The 21,029-nt window shown below is 36.4% G+C and overlaps 1 protein-coding gene across 1 annotated transcript in view; it reads left to right on the top strand.

Moving 5' to 3' along the window:
* Positions 1 to 21,029, top strand: part of MBD9 (methyl-CPG-binding domain 9) — a 99,679-nt gene that overhangs the window by 55,467 nt on the left and 23,183 nt on the right. Inside the window, exon 9 of the mRNA XM_089833003.1 lies at positions 11,325 to 13,985. Within this exon, the coding sequence (XP_089689129.1) occupies positions 11,325 to 13,985 (2,661 nt within the window). The remainder of the gene's footprint in view (positions 1 to 11,324; positions 13,986 to 21,029) is intronic.

Raw genomic sequence — 21,029 nt, 5'->3', positions numbered from 1 at the left:
CCTCTTTCTTGTTATGGTCGTCATCTCCTCCAGCTCTGTGAATCTTTCGTCTCTTTGATCCTGAATGGCCTCTCTTGCTCACTCGACTTTGGGCTCTTCACTTGTTGACCCCACTGTAGGGTTGCGAGTGTGGTCAACTACGCTCTTGGGTTGACCTCTTTTATCTGCTTTGTTAGTTGCTTTACCATCACTTGTCCTCCTTTGGCAAACTGCTTCATCCTTAGCCTCGTTCGCTTTAGCCCCTTGGCACCACCCCTACCCTTACTCTTTGGCCCCGTACCACTTTCTGCTTCTCTGAGTGTGACTCCTACCTCTTTACCCTCCTTGGACGACTTCTCCCCCCTGATTGCTTTTCAGATTCCTCCTAGGCTTTGGCCTTGTTTAACCTTTTGGCCATTGGTATTTGGGAGTCTGCCCTCCTCTCCACCCCCAACTGCACATCTCCCTCTCCCCTTAGCCTTGTTTGCCAGAAATCCTGCCCCATGAACTAGTGGTATGATGATAAATGTAAGTCTTCCCTTTGCTCCCTCCGTGCTTCCTTTGTTGTTCGTTCCTCCTCCTATACTCAGTTGCATTCCTCATACCACTGCTTTCTTCGTCACAAGAAGTGATTCTTCGTGGCTTCGCAGTGTAGATCCCTCTCTGACACGCTCAGTCATAACTTGAAAGCCTTCTAGCATACCATGTTCCCCTGCCCTCTACCCTTGACTGGCACTCTTTGGTGTCCCATGCCTCAACTCTTTATGATATAGCTGGCCAGCTGCCTATTCACTCTACCCCCTTGACTACCTTCTTTTCACTCTCTCCACCGTTAGCGAGGCCGTCAGATTGATGAGATGTAGCATAGCCGTCGACGAAGAAGGATTTCAAGCCTAGCTTTTTAAGCTTGGTATTCTGATTCTTTGCTCCTTTGTTCTGATGCTCTTCAATAGAGTGGGTTGTATTGGGTTCCCTGGTTCATGGTTGAGACGTGTGATTTATCCGGTCTACAAGTCCGTGTTGGTTTCAGACCCTGGCAACTATAGGACCATCATGATTGGGCATTTGTTTGCCAAGATTTATGCCACAATCCTGAACACTATTTTTTCCAGACAACTTGACAACAGACATGTTTGTGCTAGAGGGCAGGCTTGGTTCTGTACAGACTTCCAAACTATGGATCACATATTGACACTACGGGCTACCATTGAGGAGGCTAGGCATCACGCTGGGAAAGTCTACTATTGTTTCATAGACTTTTGGAAAGCTTTTGACTCCGTTCCTTAGGGGTCCTTTTCTGGAGGCTTAGGGACATTACCATTTCAAATATTCTCTTGACAACAATTATGAGACTTTATGAGACAATGGTTGGTAGATTTAGGACTACTTACACCAAGTTCTAATCTCCATTCTCCTCTTTGTTGACAATGTGGCTCTTCTAGCCTCCTCTCTGGAGGGGCTCTAGAGGCTTATTGATGGGTTGGCCTCTTTTTGTGATCGACGTTGGCTTGTGGTGAACCTGAGGAAGACTTGGGTTATTGTCTTCAATTGTCTAAGAACTCGCATCTTCACTTTAGCTTCTAGGGTTAGCCTGTCGAGATTGTCTCATCGTACACTTATCTTGGGCTCGAGTTCTTTGATCTTTGCTTTAGCATGAGGCCTGCCCACCTTCCTAGGGTCGCCATGGGGATGGGTTCCCTCGTCCTTCTAGAAAGAGACTGCTTTTAACATCACTTTCAAGACATTGAGTCTAAATAATCTCTCTTGGACTCTTTGGTCAGATCGACAGTTTTATATGACTCTGTGTTTTGGGGGCCTTCTCTTCTTGATTTGGTTTGGGCCTCAATCGAGTGGGTCCAAACCCTTCTCTTTTGCCGGATTATCAGATGTCATTGGTACACTTAGCACAATATTGTTTTGGCTGAGTTCGAGGCTCATGCTTTCAGGCTTAGCACCATCTTTGATTTGCTCTGGTTCATTCATCGCTTTAGAGGTGTTGCTGATTCCTCGGATGGTCGCCATAGATACTCCTACCTCGGTTACTGCTCCTTAATTGATATTGCCAGCTTTGATGTGGTGACTAGGCTCGTTGCTGGTATACCTAGGCCACTACCTTATTGAGCTCGATTGGGATTGACATTGATGGTCTCCCACCTTACTTGTTTTCATTGGATGCTCCTGCCCAACTCCTTCCCTCACAATAGGAGTCGAATGGGCACGTCAGACTTGACATATATAGACAATACATCACCATGACTTGGATTAACCCTTTTGGGGCATGCACCTGTGCATGGCCTTCTATTTTGAGCACTTTTTGGAGACCCATGACGGGATTATTGTGCATCCCTTTTACTTGAGCCAATGTTGGAGTTACGTCCTCCACATCCCTTTGGGGTCTTTCAGAGTTGGTTCCCACTGGCTTCGGTGTTAGACAGATCACCATCCGATTAGATACGATTGGATTTGTCGCCTTTGCACTTTATCCGAGACATAGACTGAGATCCATTTCATCTTCAAATGCCTCATATATAATGAAATGAGAGGTAGGTTCCATTGTTTATTCAGAGATTGTAGATCCCTTTCGACCTTTTTCAGTTATTCCAACTAGTGGTGGTTAGCGCTATACCTTCGTGAGACTTCTCAGCTTTGTGACTACACTTTACAGCTCATGTTTTCCCAGAGCTAGGCCTCGGATCAGCTCATCACCGCCTTTTTCTTGCTCATGTCTCCCTTAGGGGTGTGGAGCGACCGCTTACTACACCTGTATACGGGCACACTAGATCTGATAGACCTTGTCATGGATTCATTAGGTAGTGGCGCCCTATCTCTAGTGTTACTCAGTGACGGGCCTGGATCCCTGATGTCTGGGGCCTTACCCTTCGATGTTGTATTTCTTCTTACCGAGAAAGAGTATTTAGTCCTTCTCTTGTCTTGTTTCATTCCCTTTCTTTGCTTTCTTGTATACTCTTTCCCTTGGACCCTTTGTTGGTTTCTTGTTGGACATTAATATCGTTATCTTATCTAATTGTCTCCACAAAGTTGCTCTTGTACTACATTTTTCTTTTTACCACTCTAATATATCACATTTTTAATTGCATGCCTTGACTTTATAGGTGGTCAAAATCTTAACCATCTAAATGATGGCAATTTCAGTTCCTAGTAGGTGCTCGAGTCATTTTGAATTTTCTACTAAAATTACAATGTAGCAATGCAATTTTCTTGAGGCACCTTCTTTTGGGAGTGATCGTTAGCTTTGTTGAACCTTGTGAGTGACGAAGAGCAATTTAATGTGACTCCCAGATATTGAGAACAATCAAACATGACTTTGCTAATCAAAGTTGCTACAGTTACTTATGTTGGGGAACGAACACAACATATAAATGTAAATTTGATGTTCTTAAAAACTTTAGGCAAGATAAGGGTGAGGATTGTAAGGAGGAAGTCAAAATATAGGGAAATAGCCTTTTGTAACTCATAAGAAATCCATTCATAAAATTGTGATGAGAATGTCGATAACCCAAAAAATATGAAATTGTGAACTTTCTTTGCCTGTAGCGAAAGCCTTTGATTAATCACAAAGAGAATTGCATCTCATTGTGTCTAAGAACATCTTAGAAGATTCAAACTCAAAATGTCAAGACATGATTGTGTAAGTTTAGTGATAAGTTGATGCCAAGCCTTGCAAGAGTTGTGGACAAGCAAGTCAAATATACTAGTCAATATATCATATAGCTCATTGATTGTGAAGAAGCTGCAAAACACCGTTCTATAAACTAGATTGTGGGGTTTAGTGTGCAAGTGGTTACACAATCATGTTGTTAAAATGAAGGACTTGTCGATTGGTGAATGTAAAATTCATAGTTACACTGCCTTGGGGGACAGGGGGATGACGGAACAAGGGGACAGGTTTCCAGGATGTGGGGACAGAGGGGCCTTAATTTGGGGAACGGGGATGGTGGCGCAAGGGATGGCAGGGGTTGTATAAACTAAACTATTATTCTTTGTTTGCAATTCCAATAGAGAGCTACACAAGGCATCTTCTATTCCATGAGTACAACATGTGTGCAATTTCATGTTATTGTGAAGGTTATGATTGGTGGATTATCTTATTCCTAGCAAGTCTCTTGTGTCTCACCCTCAAAATTTCTCATCTCCCATATCCCTCCTTGTTTAGACTACTTGAAATTTCTCTCTTCACATGGTTCCTTAGATTTCTTTCCCCTTTGAAGTGTGTTTCAATGCTATCCAATCTTGATGCATATTGTATGCTTTCTAACTTTTTGATTTCGTGAATGCTTATCATTCCTTATCATTACCATCAAAAAGTGTATTTTAGCTCATGTGCTTTTTGAGTTAGCAATGGACACATCTCCATACGCTTATCATTCTTATTGTCTTGACCTTATGCAACTTGTCCTCCATGTATTGTCTAACACTAACCCTACCTGTATTGATAAATAATAGAGCTTGACTTAATTTTTGACCATACTTCGTATACTTTCATAGTCAAGTATTTGTTTAATCTTTAGTACTTCTGAGGGTACCATTGATTCCTTACACTCATGGTTCTTGCCTCGCAAAATTCTAGACACAATGACAAGTGAAAACCATCCGTTCAAGGCTTCATTTGATCTGTTATTCCCCCCCTCACAAAGCTTTTCCCAATATATCTATTATAAATCATTTCTTTTAATCTTTTCTTTATTACTTCTTTGGTAAGCATTTGATTCGGAAGTAGATGCGGGATGCAGTAATTTTTTTTGGGCATGGATGCATTCAGAAACTTATAAATACAATAACTTAGATACTTAGAAATATACAAACATACATCATTTGATAGAATCATATGATACTTCACCATTGCTCAAGATTCAAGATATTTCATATGTCAATTAAATAGTTAAAACTTCAAATTAAAACTTCATAGGCACAAATATTCATATTGAAATTTACTCAAGTTCTAGACTTGAAACTACAAAATAAAAAACATAGTTCATGATTCAATGTTCACTAATCAGAATCATAAGGATTCTCAAGAAAATCTGGATCCTCCTCATCTCCAACCGCTGCAAGGTCAATATCATTTGAACCAAGAATGGTTCAACTTGTGCTAGATACACCATGTGTCATGGACCTATCATCACCATCATCTATCATCGTGGTTGTAATCATTCAATAAATGTAGTAAACTATAAGTCCCCGTTTCAGCATTTTTAATCTCTGTGTTAGACCACTCTGTGCTTGATCAATTTTGTATATTTATCAACCCATTATCTTTGATCAAATTATCAATTTCCTTTTTTATTGATTTATAATCTATTGTTTGACCATCTTATTCTAAATTTTTATTTAGTTATAAGAATTGTTCCCTTTTAATTAAATAAACCCCCTTTATTCCTATGTGTGCATGTAAAAAGGAATTTCCTAATTTAAAAAAAGAATAAGAAGTATTGTCTACACATTGAATGAACACATTTCAAGGTGTGTGGAATCTCTTTTGCCCCATAATCTTCTCCACTCATTCTTTTGTCTCTTAAACATAACCTTTGATTTTGTCTCTTGAGAATCTTGTGCACCAAAAGTCATAATGAGAACCCTTGATTTTGCCTCTTAATCTCCTACTATCCATTGCTCTTTAAAAGGAGGCTCTCTCCCCACTCTCTTCATCTTAGACTTTCATGCTATTGTTATGCTGTTGTATTTTCACTTGAGCACTTGAGCTCTCTTCTTTGCATTGTCATTTAGTTTAGTTGCACACTAGTTTAGTCTTTCTTTTATTGCATTCTAGATTAAATCACAGTCTAAATAGGGGACAATAATCTTGATCTTGTTAGATTAACTTTACTTTCCCTGTTCTTGCATTTGCGTCATAGATTAGTTCTTGCATTTCATCTTAGTTACTCTCATTTTCATTTTCATTTGAAGCTCTTTGGATACTAGCATCCTTGCTTCTAATCCATTGAATCTTCCATCTTGTAGTGCACCTTGCAAGGGTCACTCACTTGGTTCATTTGAGAGCCACAAGCTCCATATTTCACTCATTGTCCTTGCACGTTACAATTAGGAAGTTATAAGCCACCATTTAAAGTTCCTAATCAATGGGATCCCTTGGATAGAATGGTTTATAGCAGTGTGCTGCATTTTAAGTATACAGTAGTAAAATCATGAAGTGTTGCATCCAAGTTTGCACACTCAGGGGCTACATCTTGAAGTTTGGCTGCCCCATCCATGTATTTATCATCCTTACATGACAAAAGATGCAAGTTGGTATGAATGTAGACCAAGTCCTCAACTTTCTTTGAATTGGAGTATGTATTGCAATTCCTTTCAGCAATAGAAGAACTTGCAACTTGGATTTTGTTCACAAAATTAATTTTTTAACATAGAAATGAAAAGCAAATGACAATATGATAGATGCTAAACACTAGATTGTAGAATACAAGTTGTAAACTAAAAACAAAAATAAAATTTTGTGAGAGGATTTTGATTCCAAGAAGTTGTAGATGCTTATATGCCTGACCATAAATGTACCACCCTGTGATTGGTCCCATTTTATTTTTGTCCTTAATTGCATATGTAGCAAGCTTTGATCTGGAAGCAAATAAGCCAAACTCTAGCCTCACCTAAAAATGCATGTCATAGATGGTCTTGGAAGATTCTTGCAAAAGCTTTGGAGCACCCATGAGCAACCTCTTTATCAACATATGGTGCAATTCTATTTGGCATAGAGAGTACTACCCCGCTATAATACCTCAGAGATAAAGCATATACAAAGAGCTGCAATTGGGTAGTCATCCTCTTCCAACGATGAAGAATTATTGCTTCCACTTTATTGCATAAGGCTTGACACTTTGTAGGGTCACTTTCATGTTCTTGTATAGAATGTTTTACCTTCTCAACCATGGTGTCCATGCCATCATACACATCTCCCAAGCAAGGTGTATCGTTATCGAGAAAGAAAAGCATATTCATGATGGACTCGATGATATCCAATACAAATTGCACACGAGCCCACCACTTATCATCCAAGATCGAAGCCCTGACCTTTTGGACTCTTTCTGTATTTGAAGCCTTTCACATACCTCAGTGAGGAGAAATGACCATTATAACAATATGTTAACAATATGTCAATTGATAATAAAATTATAAATATTAACTAAATTACAAATCCATGAAATTTAGTAATTACAAAAAATTAATTTACCTTAAGCAACTCCAATTTTGATTATGTTCTAAAAATGGATTATGACATGTTGTGGTTAGTCACCAACATTTGTATGTCCCCTCCCTCTTGGTATATTTGCTTCACCCAATCTATTTGAGTGCCAATTTGTTGCATTGCCAACTACCAAGTTGAGGTTGCGGACTGTGTGTAGTGTCCAAAAAATATGGTCGTACCAACCCCTCAATTGCACCAACTCTCCAGTAATTTTTGGCATGGTCTTTAACAAGATTAATCACATTCTCACTACCCACCATATCTATGGCCTCAATGAGAATTCTAGAGATGAATTGTGAATCCTTCACCTCCCCTTCATAATTAACTGCCTTTAAAAATATTGCCCCTTTGGGGGACACTGCAATCGCATTAATTAATGGTCTATTTCTTGTAGCTTTCCAACCATTAGACACAATAGTCAAACCCAATTTTTTCCAAGAATTTCTAATTTTGTTGAAGTGCCTTCCCTATAGAAACTCTCTCCTTCTACAAGTGTGGTATGCACCTTTTCTTACCCAAGACTTGTGTAATCAGCTGGTGCTTCTTTGATGGCTGCTACCATTTACTCCCAATATGGTGATCTTACCATTGCATAGAGACAACATGCAATGACTTCATTAGCACGGTCTCTTGCCTATATTTCAAATGCTCAGTGTAATGGGCCTCCTTTTCAGCCTGATGCTATATTTTCTGTTTCTTCCTCCTCTCCATGTACAGGTACTTACATGAATTGATGTTTGGAAGATACAATTGGTTCCCTTATGTTCTTTGAGGAAAGAGGTTGATAATATTTTTTTTACAATATTCTAACCAAACTATCAACAACTTCTTGTTCTTTTACAAAGGAAGCTATCTATGCCTTTGCACATTCCAAAACATCTACTAACAGGGTCCATGAAATGAAGTTTTACCTGAAAATAAGAGCTTTTGAAAGGTTTTCCTTTATTACTTCGACAATAATTACAACTCCAAATATAAGAGCCACCTCCTGAAACCTATGATAATCTTGTCGTATGTCTCCATAGAGGAGACCCTAAATCAATTTTGAAATTATCCTCTCCTTGCCCTCCCATTGAACTTTGATTATGGTGGCGGCCATTCTTGCACAATACAATGTAGTTTCTTTCTATAATAAGAAATAAAATAAATTTAAATCAATAAAAAATGCTAGGAATATCAAGCATACAAGTTAAAAATAGTGATGCAAAACCGTTCAAATAGATACCTAAACTTGTTTCTTTATTTCTTAATTTTTTTTTTTGAAAAAACGTGAAAAATTTCTTCACAAACTTGAAAGAATTCATGAAAATCTCTACAACATTCATTTAAAACTCAAGAATGGGATCAAATGCTTACCTCTAAGATTAATTGTCCTATTTGGAAGCCAACTATTGCCCTACGATCGATCCTCTTCGAAAATAACCAAGTTGCCTTCAAAATGCCAAAACGGATGCCATAGGAGGAGTAAATCCAAGAAGAGTAAACCTAGTTGCAAGCAAAATGGAGATTGAATGGTTGAAAGGCCTCTAATAGGGCTGTTTTAGGTTCTGTCACAAAAATTATATTAAAATGTGCAAATAAGCACATGTCTTTAATGTTTTTAAAGTGAAAAAGGCATTTTTCCACTTTTTCTGGGCGTTTGATTGTGGTTGCGCCCGGAAGCGCCTAGATACCTTGTGGGTGCCACCCAGATGCCACCCATTGGCATCAGGTGGCACCCACAGTTCATACGTCTGCCTTCAAGTATCCGTCTTTATCAGCTTCTGCCTCCACTGTCTACCGGCAAGTATCAGTTACTTAGCTTCCTTGATATCATTCCCTTGGATACACCCAATGAAGTAAGACTGCCATCCGTACTGGCTTCTTGGACTTGCAACATCATTAATGTTTCAATCTCACTACAACTCGTATTAGATCTTTCAATCTAATGGCTCTCGAAGATCTCTTCTAATCTGAGTTTGGATGTATATATTAAACTGCAACTACTGTTCATCCATTATGATCATAGTTATAGTTGTCGTTCTTTCACTTCTCCTATATCATCCTTGATGTCTTTTAATATTTTTCAAACAAAACGTATATGTTCCTACAGAAGCGAATAGACTGTATGACTTCTCTGTCTCTGTTCCAATGTTCGTATGTTACTGTTAACTGATGAATTGCCAACTCGACTCTTCACCACCAATCTAGTAACTATTAGTTTCATGTGGGATTAAAAGAGCGATCACTATGAGTCGATGTCTCTATTCCCTCTATTTGAGCTGTTGTCGTTTTTGTGTCTGAGTTTTGTACTTCGCTGATGTCGATATATGGTTTTGGTTATAGCTGATATCCTACTGACTTATCTTTTGCCGAGGGTATTTGTTTTTATTTATTTTTACTGTTCTGGATGGCCATTATTTGTAAATTTTCCATTCAATGTTGATTGATCTTGAGAGAAAATGATCTTGGGAAAAATCTTTTTCATACATTTTTTCCTCTTAAACTTGATGTATCTTCCTATATTCCCTTCCCTCATCCTCATTCAACATTGGGACTTATTTATATGGTTTTGTAGCCCAGATTCACGGCACTTTCGATGCCCTTTCATTCCAGCTACTAAGGTATGTATTCAATTATATCACGTCATTTATTATTTAATTAATTAAATATTATATTTATTATTCATTTTATTATTGAAATGTTATTCTTCATTTATTTAATTTATATTATAATTTTATTTATAACATCATTAAACATTTATTCTTTTGATATATATTATATATTATATATTATATATTATGACATATATCAACTTTTTACAATTAATTCTATCAACATGATTATAACTATAATTATATTTTATTATTCATTTATCTATTTAATCTTATGTTTTAACTCTATTATCATAAAATTTCATCTTGTAAAAGGGTACAGCACACATGTGGATAAATATCAAGTTCTATGAGTAAATATAAGCTTTGGAAACATGGAATTGTTTTTAGGATTCAAACATCCAATGGCAGAAGTATTATAGTTGATGAAAACAACATGTAGGAACATAGTAAACACAATATAAGAGATGTCTTTTAGGTCAAGGTGACATAATATCGAATTTATGGAGAATTTGAAGAAACACTTAGGGTATGGGAAACATCATGTAGTACTCTTCATGCCATTTTATCAGTGAAACATGGGGACTCGCACCCCCTCCAAACGTTCAAGTACCTGTCCCCAAGATGTCCTTGTCCCCTCGGAAACAATGCCACCACTGGTATGGGTATTTGAATTTGATTTTGAATGTTACTATTAGCTATGTACTATGTTACTATGTTGAATGTTCAGTGGTTTGAGTTCATGTTGCAATTTTGCCATGTTCAAGTATTTTAATTTGGTATGTTGTGCTTCAACATCATTTCATAACCCTGCCCTCCCTCCTCCCCAGTCCCAAAATTGAGGCCCATTGTCCCCACGTCCTGGAAACTTGTCTCAGCATCCTGACGTACCCCAGTGCTGGTGTTACACTACATTTTATATGTATTTACTAATACCAACATGTGTCTTATCAGCTAATCTAATTACTTGACAATTCCATATAACCCAATATAACCCCTCTGTAAAATGATAATGAAATCTAATTAAAGTTTATTCTTTCTCCCATGTTTTGTATAAGACATTGGGATTTGGAATAGCAAAATGATGTAATTAAAATTCATGGCTCTGATTTTCCTTATTTGTTCTGTTTAAAATCCCCACATTCTTGAGGAATTTATAAATTTTAGATGCATTACTAAAAATCTTTTGGTTGACCTTTCATACTGTCTTGTCCTTATCTGTCCATTTTGCTTAGTGGGTTTCTAGTGGCCCAAAACTTTCTAGTGAGTTTTATTACCATTAAAATATCTGCTTCAGCTTTTCTTTGTAAATTTGTTATCTTTTTAATCTTCTTTTACAAACCCACAACATAATTTCAAAATCATTTAGAATATTAGTTAGCTAGCATGTTGATATTGTGAATCAATTCTTACAATATTCTGGATCTTTTAAGTCCAGGTTATTTCTATGAATAATTTTGTTGAGCTGATGGAAAAGTCTAAAAGTGTTTGTTATCTATATTCTTCTTTGATGGATGGACTCTTTTATGCAGCGACTTTTCTTGTTAAAATTTCTCTGCGACGAAGCCCTATCCTCTGTGACTATCCATGAACATCTTGACCAGTGTGCAGATCATTCAGCTGATTTGCAGCAGAAATTGCGCCTCCTCACTACAGAATGGAGGAACCTAAAAGCTAAGGAACTGCAGAACTCCCAAACTGTGAAGCAAAATGCCAATAGAGCTTCTATAACTGAGCAGAATCCCATGGAATTCAAAGATACAGCTATTTCTGGATCTTTGGAGGAAGTGACAAAATATGATGATATATACAAGAATGGACAAAATATCTCCAGAGCTCCATTGCTAACAAGTGGACAGGTTTCTAGCATGGAAGTGGCAAACAGAATGCAAGAAAATGGTTCCATACACCTGGATAAGGGTGTAAATGAAGTATCTTTGCAGTGTGAAAGTGGGCAGACATACTATTTAAATGAAAAAAACTGTGTCTCTTTGTGCTATAGACAAGTAAATGGACAGGACTGCTCTAATATGCCCATTGCAAAGGAGAATTGTGTTGCAGGAAAAGAGCAAATGACAGAAACTGCATTTTTAGGAAAGTTTTGGGAAAATATGGATCAAGATGGTAGGCAGAAATGTTCACAAACTGGTATACCAATGGGTTTGGTGAATGGTGTTGGTGATAAGATGGACAAAAAACAGCCTATGGCAAGTCCATTTAAAAGCAACAGCAACTTCATTGGCCAGAGCAATGCAATATTTCTTCATGAACCAACTGAGAATAAGAAAGAGGTAATACAACCTATGTTGAATATGCTGTCAACAACATCAACTGCAGAAATTCAGGAGGTTGAACAACCTAGGATTATGGACATTGACACCTTAAGAATGAACATAGCAATTCAGCCATCAGGGGAATTGAAATCTCAGGAGGTTCAGCTGGATGGAGGAATTATTCCTCATGTTGATTGTTCTCTTCCTATTACCTATAAGTATCCAGGAAGACAAGATGTTGAAATAATTGTGGAATCCCCAATACAGAGTGAAAGTCAGATTTTACAAGATGCTATTGCCAATATAGAAGTTCAACTTGGTAAAGTTAGTGTACGGAGAGAGTTTTTGGGAAGAGATGGTATAGGTCGTTTATACTGGGCATTAAGCAGGCATGGTAAACACCCTTGGCTGGTTGTTGAAGGACCTTCAGAAACACTGAAGGAAGATAGGCATGCAGAAGGTTTAAATTTTGGTTGTTCTGGGATGATCTCTATTCAGGGAGGAACTGTGGACCCCTCATTTCATAGTGATAATATTTTTCCGGGAGACGGCAGAACTACTTATGGGGTAAGGACGACACCAGGTGACTATAAGGGCAAGGAACAAGGGAAGAAGTCTGGATGGGTAGATGCTGTTCTTTCTTCCTGGGTTTCATATGAAACTGATGAAGAAATTGAGAAACTTCTCAGCTGGTTAAGTGATAGCCAGCCAAGAGAGAGAGAACTAAAGGCTACTATTTTTCAGTGGCAAAAACTAAGGTCTCAAAAATCAAGAAATATTCAATATAATGGTGGCCATATGCTCCAAGGAAAGCAATTCAACAATATCACAAAAGGTGTCATTTTTCCCAGCACTAATGCTGCGCTGTTTTTGGAGAAAAAGTTTGGTCCTTGCTTAGAATCAGAAAATTCTGATGTTCCTAAACGCCGTGGTAGAAAGCCAAAGTCTCTATCGGAAGAAAGAATGTACAGGTGTGAGTGCTTGGAACCTGTGTGGTCATCTCGAAGTCACTGTCTTTCCTGTCATGAAACATTTTTCTCAAATTCAGAGCTAAAGTCACATAATGAGGGCAGATGTGTAAATACTGCTTTAGTTCAAGAAGATAGCATGGATAATAGCTTAACTTTAAAGATAAAGAAGAGAAAAAGTGAAAGTAATCAGTCACAATTAAATTGTGTTTCGCCACTGGTGGATGATCCTGTTCAGACTCCACTAAAGAAAGGTAGCAAGTTAGAGCTCTCTTCAAAATCTGGTAAAATAAAAAAGAAAAATTCTACAGGTAGTTTGGCATTTGACTTTATTGAGATATCTAAGAAACTCATTATTCCACACTCAAATAAGGATCTAGTCCGAGAGATAGGCTTGATTGCTTCACACGGAGTACCAAACTTAATCTCTGCGCCCTGCTTTTCACCTTCGCTTGATCCTACTCTCTTGTTTTTTCCCCCACAAGGAGGTGTAAGTGGTGCAGACTTTTCAGATTTGAGGCCTCAGAACTCAGCTTCAGCAATGTCATTGAGTACAGAGCATCCTCATGATCATGTTGCTCTAGATGCTTGCCATATGGTTGCAATGTCAAACATTCCATCTCTCAATTTGGCTGTCATGGGTGGAAAAAATGTGGATGAAATACATAAGACTCATATCAACCCAGGATCAGATATGGACAGTGAAAGAAACACAGCTGTATTATTGAAGAACCCATCCCCAAGATACACAGGTTTTATAAAGCGCATGATACCTGAAGTTTCAGCAAAACCATTACCTGATAGGCTGTCTCCAATTTTAAGAAGGCTGAAGATAAACTTACTTGATATGGATGCTGCTTTACCTGAAGAAGTACTAGAGCCATCAAAATCTTCTTTGACCAAGAGGCGCGCATGGCGCGCATTTGTCAAGTCGGCAAAATCAATATTTGAGGTTGGATTCCTTCATTTTCATTCGCATAATTTTTGTATGTTTTCAATAGTTTCTACTTGTTTGGTTGTGTTGAATATAAATGTAAATTTCTAATGTATAAGTGTCGTGATTTTGGGTTTGTTGATGTTAGGCTCACTGCTTTGGTTCCCAATGACTTTCTTGAATGTATCCAATATTTATGTTCAGAGTGCTTTGTCTTTCCTTAAGCTATAGAAGAAATTTTGGGAGTATGGATTAGAGTTACTCTTTCTTCTTTTGTTATATTTTCTGAGTGAGCAGGTACTGTTACTGGGTCCTGATTAAGCTATGATGGAAATAAGATGAAGTCTCTCCTATTAATCCAATTTTTGAGGAAGTGACAATGAAATAGACTATCAACAGGCTATTTTATTGAAGATTATTCAGTGCGAAAGTATTTGGGTGTTCCTAGTTTTTTGAATTTTCCTATTAAGCTAACCAATTCATGATGACTTTTAGAAGGCAAAACTGTCTTAGGACATTAACTGAAAGCTATTTTTTATGGCCTGTTTGCATTTTTTGTTACTAGGAACTACAAAACAAAAGGGTGTAGTGTCACTCTGAAATTTCCGAAAGAATTTAAGAAACCAATGTGCTAGAAAGTCATGCAGGTAAGTAGACTGTTGTATTTCATTTGTGGATTGTCCACATTTAAGGCCTCTGGTTATTAGGGGATTTGAACCCTGCACTAGTGTAGTAAGGCATTCCCTTTCAGTCACCAATTGGAAAACTACAATAAGTGATGTTTAGTCAAAATTAAATGAATATTATGAATGTAGGCATTGATCACTTATGTTGAGCTGGGTATGAGAGAGATTAGAAAATGTAGTACTTGCTAAGGTATGTGAGTTTGAGGGAGTACTGACCAGTTAGAGGCAAAAACAATTCTCTTCCTTTTCTTCGCCTGCATTTCTAAACATTGTATTTCTAAGGGGGAGCCTATGATTATCATATCCGTAAGTTCTATGTGAAGAAGTTACAGCCTTATTCTCTCCATTGCCATTGATGTCAAAATGAGAAAATCAGAGACAAGGGTGTTGCATCTTCAGTTTGTAAGCATGAATTTGTCATCAGTGACAAGTGGGAAGATTGTATACATGTGGTCACTTATACATGTAAACAAGAAAATAATGTCTGAGGATATAATAGGATGACCCAAATCTGATTTGTCATAAGAAGACAGATTAGACATGTGATAAAAAGAGAGATTTAATGTGACAGAAACAAGAAAGATCTATTGCAGATTTAAAAGCAGGTTTGAAAATGTTACACGATTTGATTTAAGTGCCAAGATATTTTTGAATCTTCCATTTTGAGAATCCAAGCTACGCCAATTTTAGTTGGTTTTATTCTGGAAAGATTTTACAGATATGGATGGAATAAAAGAGGAAGTGTAGTTTATAAGATGATTTATTTTTCAACTGATTTAAAATTAGAAATGGAAGGTGATGGGAAAAAGATTAAGCAGAGTACACTGAAGGTTTTTAATGCAAAGTTTATTGGAGGTTGGTGCTTCTAGTGAGCTGGAGCTCACGTTTGTAAGATCGGTGACTTATGTAGGTTGTTGTCGACAGTTGTAAGAAGTAAATATTTTGCAGTGCTTTTTCTCCTTGGCATGTAAAATAAGACAGCAGTATGGTTAAAACAGCTAAAGAAAGTTAGCATTTCCAGAAAAGTAAACGAGAAAATAATGTTTCGAGGATATGATAGGATGAACCAAATCTGATTTGTCATAAAAAGAAAGATTAAACACGTGATAAAAAGAGAGATTTGATGTGACAGAAAGAAGAAAGATCTAATGCAGATTTAAAAGCATATTTGATAATGCTACATGATCTGATTTGGGTGGCAAAATATTTTAGTTATCTTCCATTTTGAGAATCCAAGGTACACCAATTTAAGAATCCAGAAAAGTAAACGAGATCGGTGACTTATGTAGGTTGTTGCCGACAGTTGTAAGAAGTAAATATTTTGCAGTGCTTTTTCTCGTTGGCATGTAAAATAAGACAGCAGTATGGTTAAAACAGCTAAAGAAAGTTAGCATTTCCAGAAAAGTAAACGAGAAAATAATGTTTCGAGGATATGATAGGATGAACCAAATCTGATTTGTCATAAAAAGAAAGATTAAACACGTGATAAAAAGAGAGATTTGATGTGACAGAAAGAAGAAAGATCTAATGCAGATTTAAAAGCATATTTGATAATGCTACATGATCTGATTTGGGTGCCAAAATATTTTAGTTATCTTCCATTTTGAGAATCCAAGGTACACCAATTTATTCTGGAAGAATTTTACAGATATTGATGAAATAAAAGAGCAAGTACAGTTTAAGAATATAGTTTTTTTTAGTGGATATTAATGATTTTTGTTAACTGATTTAGAATTAGGGATGGAGGGTGATGAGAAAATGATTTAGCAGTGTACAGTGAAGATTTTTTATGCAGAGTTCATTGGAGGTTGGTGCCTCATCGAGTTAGTTCTTTTTAATGAGTTGGAGCTCACGTTTGTAAGATTGGTATCTTATGTAGGTTGTTGCCGACAGTTTGTAAGAAGTTAATTAAAGCAATATTTTGCAGTGGTTTTTCCCGATAGGGTTTTTTCACATAATTTCTATGTTTTTGAATGTGTTGTGTGTTTGGTGTTGAAATTCGTCTTAATGTGATTCATTCCCCTTCTCTGCATTAGCATGTGCTCTTCAATTGGTATCAGAACATTATTCTCTCAAAAAAGTGTCTTACAAGCTTGAAGGTAAAACTTGCAAAGCACACGATGGATGGTAATGAAGGACATGATTTTTTCACTAATTTGGCTCTTTTAGGTGTTGGAACAAATAATGCTTTCTGGAGCATAAGGATGGAGACATATTCAAGTGCACTTGGATTTGAAAATTGGCAATCAATGACTGATGGTAACAAAACTCTGAGAACTACTCTAACTGATGCTGCTGGTAGAAAGGCTAGTGAATTTAATGCAGTGTAAATCTGCAAAAGAGGTGGGAAAAATTGAAAAATAGTCATTGAAGAGATGAAAAAACCAAAATAAAGATTTGAATGTACAGAGCACAATTTGAGAGCCTTAAGATGGAAGAAGAAACTATTGCTCAATATCTACTTTGTGCGGATGAGGTTTGCAACACTATTAAATGCCTAGGCGTAGAAAGTAAAAAATCAAAAGTTATTGAAAAAATTATAAGGTCACTTCGCTTGCGATTTCATGCAAAGTTTTCAGCAATAGGAGAGATGCAAGATCTTATCAATCTAACTAATGTTTCATGGTTTTTTAAACTGCATATGAGATGAGAATTGTTGAGGTTGCATTCAATGTTAAACGAAAGAAAAAATGAAGTAATAGGACTTGAGTGATAGTGATTCAGATGATGAAGAAGCTCACTTCATGAGAAGGATGAAGAAAGGTTTGGGAAAGTACAAAGTGAAGCTATATTTAAGTTGCTGAAAGGTGGGATTTTTGCATCCAAATGTCCTTAAGAAAGAGGGCTGCAGGAGTGGAGAAAAACCAAAGTACAATTAAAAAGAGTTTTCAGGAGATGAGGAATAGCGTCTTTAATGTTAAAAGCAGCTCACCAGAAGATAGCGATGGGGGTTCTTCTGGTGAAAGAGAAGAAATGCTATTAATGGGTATAGAAGAAAACAATGATCAAAAGGAACATTCTAGAAATAAGACCGACGAAGAAGATGTAGTAGTAGATATTGAAGAAGAGCTTTTCTTTATCCACAATGAGATTGAAAAGCCTAAGAAGAGAAATTATTAATTGGAGGTGCAGTTTCAAGCTAAGAAATCATCAGACAAAGTTTCATAAGCCTTTGATGAAGCTGAAAGGAAGATTGTAGATGTGAAAATTCAGATTGAAGAAGCGAGGAACTACTTGAAGAGAAAAGAGGCTGAAATTGTTTTTACTTTTATTCTCATTCCTAGGATTGTAGTAGATTGTTTGGTCAAATGTGCTTATGATAAAATCCAGGGTTGGAATATTGTGGTCAGAAGACATTTATCTTTGGAATTATCTCACATGTTGGAACACTTAGTGGATTAAGAAAGGGTTGAATAATGCTATTTCTCTGTTGGGTGATTGTCCATTCTTGCTTTCACACTCTTTGTGTTGTTTGTACAACTCTTTTAACGAGGCTCAAATTGTTTCTTCAAGGGAGCAATTAACTAAAGCTGTAGTACAAGCAAATGTAAACTCGAAGTGCACAAAGATCTCTAAAATATTGAGTGAGATCTTTGAAGCACAAAAGCCTACTTTTTGATTAAAGTGGTCTTGGATTTGTGGAAGGTCAAAATTCTAAAGCACTTAGAACAATCAAGAAATCAAATGAAGCAAAACAAACAAGCTATGCTGAATTTCTCATCGTGGAAATAAAGAAAAAAGACGGCCAAAAGACAAGTACCTATTTTGGAATCAGACATGAAGGCTTCAAAATAACTCTTCCATCCAGGCAAGCACAGATAACTAGATTTCAATAACACCAATTTCAGACATAGTGCTAGAATTACGGAGCATGTCCTAGAAATGGTCATGCATGGAATATGAACGAAGAATTGATGAGCAGGATTTTTCTCTTTAATGAATTTCAATGTCATGTGCTACAAGTGCAATAGTTTTGGTCTTACCGCAAAAGTTTGGATAAGTAATTTTGCAGAACTCTCTAGACAAATGAGAAAGAAGAGAAAAAAGTATGCAGAAAGAAGTAATCATTAGAAATTCTGTGATTGTTCAAGGGCAAGCAACTTTGCATGCACAGAACAAAGGCAGTAAATTGTATATTGACAGTGGCTGCTTGAGACATCTGACATGTTTCAAAGGTAAGTTTATTATTTGAAGGAAGCAAATGGTGGTACAATAAGATTTGGTGATAATGCTTCAGCCAAAATTATAGTGAAAGCTACACTTTTCTTGATGACAGAAGAACAAGATTAGACTATCGTTTATTTGTCGAAGGTTTGAAACACAATCTTCTGAGTGTGAGTCAGATATGTGACCAAGGTCACTTAAGTTTTCATTTTGAAGGGTGTGAAATAAGCAAAGAAGGAACATCTATTGCCAAAGCTAGTAGAGTAAGATTTGGGAATAAAGCTTCAACCAAAATTTTAGGAAAGGCACATGTTTTCTTGATGATGGAAGAACAAGAATAGATCATCTTTTATTTGTTGCAGGTTTGAAGGACAATCTTCTAAGTGTGACTCAGATGTGTGATCAAGGACACTTTTAATTTTCATTTTGAAGGGTGTGATATGATCAAAGAAGACAGATCTATTCCTGAGGCTAGTACAGTAAGCAATAATCTTTACATTCTTAATATCACAAAATTGAAAAAGTGCTGCATGTCACAAGAAGATGAAGTTGGTTGTGGCATAAAAGGTTGGTGGGACCAAAAGTTTGACAATATTGTAAAATCAGCTGCAAAGAAGTAGTGAGAGATATTCCAAAGCTCTCAAAACTTTCAAACATAATCTGTGAGGAATGTTAATTGAGAAAGAAAATTAGAGGCAACTTCAAATCTGTGGAGAATATTACTTGAAAGCTTATAGAGCTTATAGATCTATGTGGCCAACATGAACAAGGAGCATGCATGACAAAACATATTTTATGCTTTTAATTGACAGTATTACAAGAATGACTTTGGGTTTCTTTTTACAAAGAAAAGAAATAGAAGCATTTGACAAATTGAAGGCATTTAAAGTGTTAGTGGAGATTGAGACTGGAAAGAAGATTAAATGTCTTCATTTAGAACAAGGAGGATTCACTCAAGTGAATTCTAAGATTTCTGCAAAAAGCATGGAATAAAAAGATATTTTTTAGCTGCAAGAACATTACAACAAAATTGTGCTGTGGAAACGAAAAATAGGATGGTTCAAGGGATGACTCAGAGCATGCTGAATGATTCCAAAGTCCTTGATTCTTTCTAGAAAGAAGCAGCTCATACTGCTGTTTATACTAAGAATTGTGGATTAATCTTAGTCAATAGCAACAATACTCCTTATGAGTTATAAACATGTAGGCCAGCAACTGTAAAGTACATCAGAATGTTTGTGGTCTGTGTTATATTAGAAAAGATGAAGACAATCCGGGTATTAGTAAAGCATATAGATGTTAATCTTAGACTCTGCAACAAATTTCCAAAAACAGAGGGGTCAACAAAAAATTGGGGGAAAAATTGGCAATAACTTGGCAAATTTGTCAAATATTTGAAAATATACAAGGTTTTAAAAATATTTTAAAAAATACACACACGCTTTGAATTTGTAAATTATCTAGCAGATGCCTTATCATTTAGACACATGCTAATCACATGATAAAATATTTACAACCATTGTTGAATAATAATGTGTGTTTGTCATCTCGAATGCTCCCTTTTCATCGAAATAACACTATTTCAATGACAAAGGTTTTTGAATTAGCTGAAGACAAAATTTATAATTAATGTATGAAATCACTATAATATTGAAACAAAAGTTAATTCACACAATAACCACTAATAATAAGTGATTAAATTATTTCAAAATTAAATATAAACTATAATATCAGTGATGAAAATTCAACTCACACAATAATAATTCATAAAATGGATGAATGAATAATTTCAAAATTAATAAAAAAATTAAATATAAACTATAATATTGTGATGCCCCATCAATGAATCTGAGGGGACAACTCTACCGAGTAAGAAGATCTGTTTTCAACAAGAAAGCAGCTAGCATTACAAATACAGCTGCAAAATATGTGAACATAGCCAAGATATATTTCATCAAACACGAGTGCTATACATAAAACTGAATAACATAGTCCTCTTAAGTTCCATAACTTCTCTACTTGCAATATATAACATACATGACTAAGTCAATAAGATAATATGAGGCAATGAACAAGATAACATTTTAGCATATGATAACAATCAAAATCATCTATACACTTCCATCATTGCATTACATTTAATTGAACATGAGTGCTATTCATAAAACCAAATAACATAGTCCCTCTTAGGTTTCGTGACGTCTTTACTAGC

This window comes from Cupressus sempervirens, chromosome 5 (genome assembly GCF_028749045.1).
Source record: "Cupressus sempervirens isolate cs-2001-9-10 chromosome 5, ASM2874904v1, whole genome shotgun sequence".
Taxonomy (NCBI): Eukaryota; Viridiplantae; Streptophyta; class Pinopsida; order Cupressales; family Cupressaceae; genus Cupressus; species Cupressus sempervirens.
This window is presented reverse-complemented; position numbering and strand designations above follow the sequence as displayed.